General features: G+C 40.7%; 1 protein-coding gene across 1 annotated transcript in view; it reads right to left on the reverse strand.

The window, feature by feature from the left end:
* LOC112556887 (low-density lipoprotein receptor-related protein 4-like) overlaps nucleotides 1-8,167 on the reverse strand; it is a 98,763-nt gene that overhangs the window by 67,035 nt on the left and 23,561 nt on the right. The window contains exon 10 of the mRNA XM_025226311.1: nucleotides 5,624-5,725. Coding sequence (XP_025082096.1) covers nucleotides 5,624-5,725 — 102 coding nt within the window. The remainder of the gene's footprint in view (nucleotides 1-5,623; nucleotides 5,726-8,167) is intronic.

The raw sequence follows: 8,167 nt of genomic DNA on the forward strand, positions 1-8,167 counted from the left end.
GATAGGTTCACTGAACCTCAGGTGTATCGGAAAAAGACTGAGTTAGATTATTCCCACGCCAGTCTTCGAAGTACAGAGACTGTAGCGAATTTTAAGTAGAGGAGATTAAGTAAATGGATTAATTATTTGCCTCGTCAAGGAATTACCCAGGAGAGGACTTGCCTGGAAGAGTAATTATAGAGGAGGAGGAATTACCCAGCAAGAAGGAAGTGACGAAGAGGGAAGACATTTGTACTAGGATAAGCAGCATCTTGTAGCAAATGCCTAATAAACACCAGGTGTACCAAGTTTTGTAGTTATTATAGTTATTGTGGTTATTGAAGCTGTGTCTTCACCAGCCGGATGTGTCTGCCTAGTCAGCAGCTACTGGTCGGAAGTTGGAAAGTTTGGAAGGATATTCAAGGAAAGTTATAGGAAGGTTTTTCAAAGACGCTTATTCGAGGAAGTGTAGTTGTGTGTTTAAGTGTGAACGTCTAGGGGACATCATCCAAACAGTGAGTTGAACTATGTTGTTGAACTATTGGAGAAACATTTGTCTAATGAAAAAAAAAGTGTTGAAACTCATTCATGACATTAGTGTGATGTTTATGGTTTATGGTCACGTTTTTGTATTGATGTGGAGTTGTGCAAACTTAGTTGCCCCCCTACAATAAAATACACGCCCCCCCCCAATAGAGGCGAAAGCCCACGTACAAATCTTTGTACCTTATTGTTAGAAAGAACACAGTTGTGGGACGGAGTGTGGTGACAGTGACAGTTAAAAGAGAAAAGCCTACTTTTTACCTGTAAATAAGTTTTTAAAGCAGGTAAGCAAAATCAAACAAATTGTGATGGGGAAAAAAGTAAGAATAAATCTTAATAAATTCACATACAAATAAGCAACAAGTGGAAGAAAAATCAAATATCTTACCTACTGTGTCCAAAGCAAGACCATGAGGACCTTTAAGATGCCTGGATGCAGAAATCAGTGTCTGACGGTCCGAGCCGTCATAGTTACACCTCTCTATTCTAATCCTGATGTAGTCACTCCAGTAGATGACACTGTGGTTTGTGGGAATAATTGGAGAACGAAACTCAATCACGTTTATATTTGATCTCAGTGTCTTTGATTGCAGCTCTCACATTTGAATACAACGATTTCTTATGTTTTTTTCTATTTTCATTTGTTATTCTCTTCCTTTACACTTATTTTGCTTTTTCACTCGTTATTTCTCAGGTGTATCAGCATTATTAGCATGTAAATCTTTCTTCTGTATACATTTCATAAATTAATTCTGTAACATTTAATTTATTTTTAAGAATCGTATAGGTATTAAAATTAATTAGCTCAATTTGTTTATTATTATTTACAAATCTAAGTATAGTCACCCATTGTGTTTGTCGAGTTCGATGTCTAAAGGCTGACCAATGTCTGAATCGACGATAATATGATGACTGTTGGTGTCCAGTGATATCATTCCGATGACATTGTTGCCGTCGTCAGCGTAGAATAGTAGCCTCGACAGAGAGTCCACAGAAAGGCCCCATAGATAACGTCCTTAAAGATAGTTAACATATAAGTATTTATGATATAGATTTCTGTCACCCGTGTGTGTCCTGTTGATTAGCGAGTTTGCCATGACACTTGCTCTCTTCTATATTTTTTAACATCACCATGTCATGTGGTGCATTGTGGACAACTTTGTTGATCATCTGACTACTACCACAGTTTCGCCATCTTGTATTTGTTGTTCTTTTTAATGTGTATGTCAGCAGCAAAGATGTAAAGCTCCTTTAGGAAACTGCTTCATAAACTTTCTCGATCTGTGATCCAACTTGTGTGTCATTCATCGTTGAAGAGCTGAAGTATGAGCATATCATCGGCAGTCTCGTCTGTTCTCCCGTTACAACATGCATAATCACTTAGTTTTGAGATTGTGCACACGATAAATTCTCTGTAGTTTTGTTATCCCATGGTTACATCAAACTAATTTTTCCAATATCGTTATGTCTGCTAAATTTTGTCTTTTTGTTTGCGGCTGTTGAATGTTTCACTGTCAGTCTGGTTACTGACATGAGCCTCTGTGTGCATTAGGCATGTTGTGTCTACTTTGTGTATTTACCTTTCTGTAAAGCACTTTGAGTCGTATCTTTAGTAGAAAAATAAGCTATATAAATCATATTTACTATTATAAAATAGTCTTAGGTATATTTTATAATAAGTACAGACAAAATGACCACGGTGTTTGTGACTTTACCTTGACTAATGCTGCGAACCAGCCGATCATCGCTACCATCAAGATTAGCGGATCGAATGGTCTTGTCATCTGACCAATAGACACGACCGTCTACTGGATCGTAGTCAATACCAAATGGGTTCCGTAGACCACTGGGACGGATTGTAAAATTACTTCCCGTGTCGATGTCTATGTGACGGATGCCGTTATAAGAGTCAGTGACAAGGAGAAACATCTGTGGAATGATTGCTGTGGACAAGAGGACGTTTCTGTCATTATTCTCACCATAACAAGAGTTAGGTTTAATATCTAAGATGTAGTTAACAGTATGTTATCGCAGATGCTGTCTCAACTACAATTTTGTTTTATACTAAAATAGAGTATACTACGAAAACATAATCAGAAGAGCGAATGATAAAAAATACAAATAACTGAAAAAGAGATCAGACAAAAGAAGAAGAGATAAAAAGAAAGAGGTAGGAGGACAAGGAAATAAAAAAGATATATATATAATGTGGATTGTTCCGACAGCTGCAATTTTGTGGGGTTTTCACTGGCAGTATTTAGTAGATACATCCTATGGTATTTACAAGTATTTACAAGCCACTCAGTTTAGATTAGCTGCACAAGTTAAAAAGCTTTGTGGTATTTTAGTGTTAACTGGGGATTTTGTAAATAGAAAAAGCCTGCATGTACGGTAAACTATAGGAGACAGAGAGAGTAGGACAAAGAGACGCAAAGAAGAAGGTTATTTATTTACTCAGTACAGGGATAGATGAGGTTTCATTTCAAGGACTGTCCCCTTATTCTACCCACTTCGTGTCTTGCTGACATTCTTTGGTTTCCGTGTTGTGAATTGTGTGCTGGGACATTTACGCATTGTTGTTCACCTGATGAGTAAGTTGCATTGAAGCCAGTGCCTGACTGTGAGCCAGACCGGGATCTGATCCACATGGTGTTAGACGTGGACCTCACTCTGTCCGGAACACTCGTGTTACAGAAGATACCCATAGACGGTGACAGCTCGGAGCTTCCATCCCGGATCTTTGGATGTGAGCATAAATTCAATGAAGTTAAAAGTAGTCATGATGATGACTGCTAATGGCGATAAACTTTTCGTTGTTTGTCATATCAAAAGGAAACCTAAATTGACAGTAACACTGACTCTCCTTGAAGAATATCGTTGTACAAGAAATACGATTTACTAACTACTTAAAAGGAGTTTACATTAAAGTTATATTTAACCTGTACTTTCTCATAAATTCTTTTTGAACATGATGTATTGAGAACTGAAAGGCCTTTAAAAATCCGTAATATAAAGTAACAAACCAATCACAAACCTGCAGAAAATCGTATCTGCAGTCTTCAGTTTCAAGTGTCAGGAATGTTAAGGTGATGCGATGGCTTGGTGTTGTCTTTATGATGTAAATGCAATCCACAATTTCCATGGACTGTCTAGCATAGGACGGAGACGAAATGAAGCCACTAAGGGAAACATATTCACCACAACCTGTAAATAAAGAACAGTAACATTATGTAGCAGTACCCGACATGAACAAAGCAGAAATATTTAGGTAAAGTTCTTAGTGTGCAAGCGTGTCTCTAAATTAAATCCAAGTTGTTACTAAAGCTGATTTAGAAGAGGCACATCCGAAACCGAAAAAGAAGAAAAAGAAGAATAAATCAAATTAAAATTATACTCAATGCAATATTTTAATTCCTTTCTATTTCGGATTTCTTTATCTAACAAGTTTTGCAAGAGAAAGTATATCCTACTTTTGACCAAATCTAATTAGTTCTATTATGTATTTCATAACTCCATTTTCTCAAAATTTATAAATTATTTGTCATTATTATTATGGACTTGATCAGACAATTTTTTACCCGTAATGTATCTCGAATACCTGGGGAAGTTTAACAGGTGTTAGCAATATTCATCCAATCAAGTTTAGACACTGTAGTATAGTGTCGAGTTCCATGGTATTAAAAGTATGGACTGATTATTTGAAGCTCTACTGAAAAGAAGGAGCGCCTCCCAGGGGACATGTGGAGAGATTGCGAGCTACCCTACGAGGGACGATACACAGTGAGTGTATTTGTGTATTTGTTTACTGGATTCTTGTTGGCGAGACATGTGGAGTGCGAAGGACCTTTGGAGGGACGAGAAACTGTAAGTGAAGCACTCAACGATCATAAACAAGGTAATAGAATTGAGACTTTTTGTTGACAAACAGAGCTGTGTGAGGCGTGTGATTTACATACATGGATTGTAAGATTAGATTATGTCGAGACTGATCGGGGAAGGCCCCGGATTGTAAACATTGTCTGTATCATTAGCTGTGTGAAAGAACGCGTATTTTTCTGGTGCGAGTGTGTTGTAGTGCATCGGAGCAGTGACAAACACACTTCACTCCTAATTTACAGTCCTATTGTCCTTCGTCACCTTTCTATGAGGTCCGCCATCAACATCATAGTGCGACAACTGTTTCTCCAGAGACACTTATACCCAGGATTATTTCAGTCTTGTGAAGATGTCTGGTTTATTATGAGACGACTTCCTGTTTACCTGTCTTCACTGTTGTACACATCACACTGTCACGTGTCCGTTATGTCCAGGTTCTCTAACCCAGGTGTTGTGGTTTCTCGTGAGTCTTTGCCTTCTTGGCAGTGCTCTCAATGCTAATGACTAAGTGACAGGTGAGACTATTGCAGTAATGTTTTACAAGACAGTCAGAAGATGACTGGACTGTGAATGTTTTATCCAACATGTTTTATGTAATACTATAAACGTGTTATTTATTTACTGTCACGAAGGAACATGTTATCAGAGCTTTAAAAGTAGTATTGGAAAGGAAACGATTGACGGGATTATAAAAGAATTATGCAGATACAAACATAACAGACAAAAAGAGGAATCATCAAGCAAATAATAAATATGGAGATGGTCACAAAACTCCAGATTAAGAAAAGTGAATTAGTCACGTGACGTTAATCAGAACTATTGACAAATAGCTAAAGCAGGAAGGAAGGTTACAGTTAATAGTTAATTGTCATTTCTTGTTGTTTGATTCATTACATTAGTAGTCTAATCGTTTGTTGTGCTAAGGTCAAACTTGACGGGAAGGCCAAGGCATGGTTTTTGAATGTCGAAAAAGAATTCGTTTACTTTTATGTCGCTAAGTTGATATAACCATTGAAATGTTCCTCAATTTATTTTAAATAAATTAATCTTTTGCCAAATAAATTAAAAACACTTTACCTTCTTTCATTTGCAACTGACCTATTGTTTTTCTTCAAAGAGGTTTGATGGTTGTTTACAACAAACAGATAATTTGTCATCAATAACTTTAAATCATCTGAAAGTTTGTTTACCGTTACATTTGTAATCCAAGATATCTGATACATACCATGTGACTTGTCTAACGGAGCAAGACACTTGCTTCTGTTCCCAGGAGCTGGTAGGCAGATGTATCTACAGCCTCCATTGTTGTTGCCACATCCATTTGGTTCTGTGATTCCAGAAATTAGAATCTTGTTCAAAGGAGAAGAAATGCACAACACCTGTACAGTTGGTGTAATTGTATCACATGAAAGTTTAGGTAATTGTATCACATGCTACATTAGCAGTACGAAGTGGCACCGTTTTATCTGACCACAAAACAGACTCGGCAAACCTAATCACTAACCGAAAAGAGAGCACAAACAAAATAGACAATACCTGTGTCGTCATAAGACAGCGACCCCTCCTCTTAAAAATATCTTACAAAAACTTACACCTACATCCACCATACCCTAATCCCCAAAAAGATCCCCACCCCACCCCCACCCTCACAGCGTGAAATGGTAACAGGTCAGGTCAGGTCAGTCCCATGCCCGGTCCGGGCGTAGGAGAACCGTCCGGCAGCAGCAACAGACAGAATTTTCCACCCGGTTCTGTCTTGAGCAGATGAGAGCAGGTCCGGCATCTCGCGTTCGGTCCATTCTTTGATGTTGGTGACCCAGCTTTTCCTCGGACGACCACGACGACGGCTCCCTTCGAGGGTTCCTTGTAGGATCGTCTTGGACAAGGTGTTGTGGCGGGTGACGTCACCGAACCAGGCGAGCTTGCGCCGCTTCACTGTTGCCAGAAGGGGCTCATGTGGGCCCACGAGAGAGGTTACGGTGCACCGTACGTATTCGTTGGTCTTGTGTTCGCGGTACGAGATGCGGAGCAGCTTTCTCAAGCACTTGTTCTCAAAGGCCTGGAGTTTCTTTTCCGTTGCGGCAAGCAGCGTCCAAGTCTCGCAGCCGTAGAGTAGGATTGACACTACGAGGGACTTGTACAGCTTGTGCTTGGTACTGAAGCTGATTGAGTTGCTTCGCCAGATCCTGTCCAGCCTGGACATTGCGGATGTTGCCATACCAATCCTGATACGGATCTCTGCTGTACAGCAACCATCTCTAGTCAGGGTGGCACCCAAGTACTTGAAGCTGTTGACCTCCTCCAGTTTCTGGCCGTTCATGACGATGTTGCTGCTGCTGTTGGTGGTGGAAATAATCATCACTTTGCTTTTTTCTGAGCTTATTTCCACGTGTGCGGACGTTTCGCCGACCGGACGTTTAGCCAACAGACTTTTCGACGCATTATGTCAGAGAGAGAGAGACAGACAGACAGAGAGACAGACAGAGAGACAGACAGACAGACAGACAGACAGACAGACAGACAGACAGAGACAGTGACAGAGACAGAGACAGAGACAGAGACAGACAGACAGAGACAGAGAGAGCTTACTTACTTCTCAAAGAATGAAAGTAACTACTAGATTACACAATAATTCTTTATTTCAAACAAATTTTACACACAGACTTCACAGACAGTTCACTTTGATTGTCACAGATTATTCGCAACAGCTTTGAGAAAATCTAAAACATCCTCCTGTGCCTACCTTGCAACAAGCGCTTGCAGTCGTGTGTTGACTACTTCGTACTGCTTGTTTTTTCGCACCATGACGCCCATGGCAAGCTGTTCCATCATAAGCTCGGTGCTTGCCTGCTCCTTGCGTATAACTTGCTGACAAGCCTGCCAAGTGTTGGGTGCGTGACAGACATTCGCTAATCAAAGGCACGGTGCCAGCCTTCGACCGAGTTGTTAGTTCTGGGCAGGTTGTCTCCCACACGATTGTCGACGTTCCACATGGCGACGACGGCGTCCTCGCTGCACAATGCCCAGCCATGTACATGTACTTTCAAAGTAGGCGAGGAAGTCTGAAAGCGTGTCGTCAGTGTCGGCATCTAGGGAATCCATGAGCTGTTGAAACGCCTCGATGACGTCGTCAGGAGGCACGAAGCCAAGGCCTGGATGATCTTGATGAGAAGACAGTTCTCTGGCTCCAAGTACCAATCTTGTAGTCCAAGCGACTGGAGGTTTCTCCAAAGACATTGACCAAAGTGAAAAAAACACCCTTGCACGGCTGTGGTTGGGAAGTGTTCACTGATGCTGTTTACTGCGGCTCGTTCAAAATCTATTGTGATGGTCTCTGGGTTGAGACCTCTCTGGCCGTTCAGGTAGTAAAGATCGCGTCATATGTGGCCCTGTTTTTGTTGTTTGTCAAACAGTAAACAAGAGGCAGAGTGTGAGAATCCTCAACAAGAACATGGATGGTGTAAAGTTGTGTTGCTAACGGAGCGCTGTCCAATGTTCCATCACAAAACCAGTGGGCGTCACGTGCTAAAACGTCACGATTGGATGGAGTGGTTAGAATAACGATGTCGTCCGTTTGAAACGCTAACAATTGTTCTCCTCTCGTTGTAAGCTTCAGCTCCTCGCTGATGATGTCGCTGTCTGGAGCTTTCCGTATCCTTTGGATCATCCTTGCCAAAGTCTCCTTTTTTGGAAGAGAACCTGCGGCGGCGAGTGGAAATTCTGCTGTGCAGTTGTTGATTATCGAACTTGTGGCTTCTTCAGACTGCTT

Source organism: Pomacea canaliculata, linkage group LG2, assembly GCF_003073045.1.
Source record: "Pomacea canaliculata isolate SZHN2017 linkage group LG2, ASM307304v1, whole genome shotgun sequence".
NCBI lineage: Eukaryota > Metazoa > Mollusca > Gastropoda > Architaenioglossa > Ampullariidae > Pomacea > Pomacea canaliculata.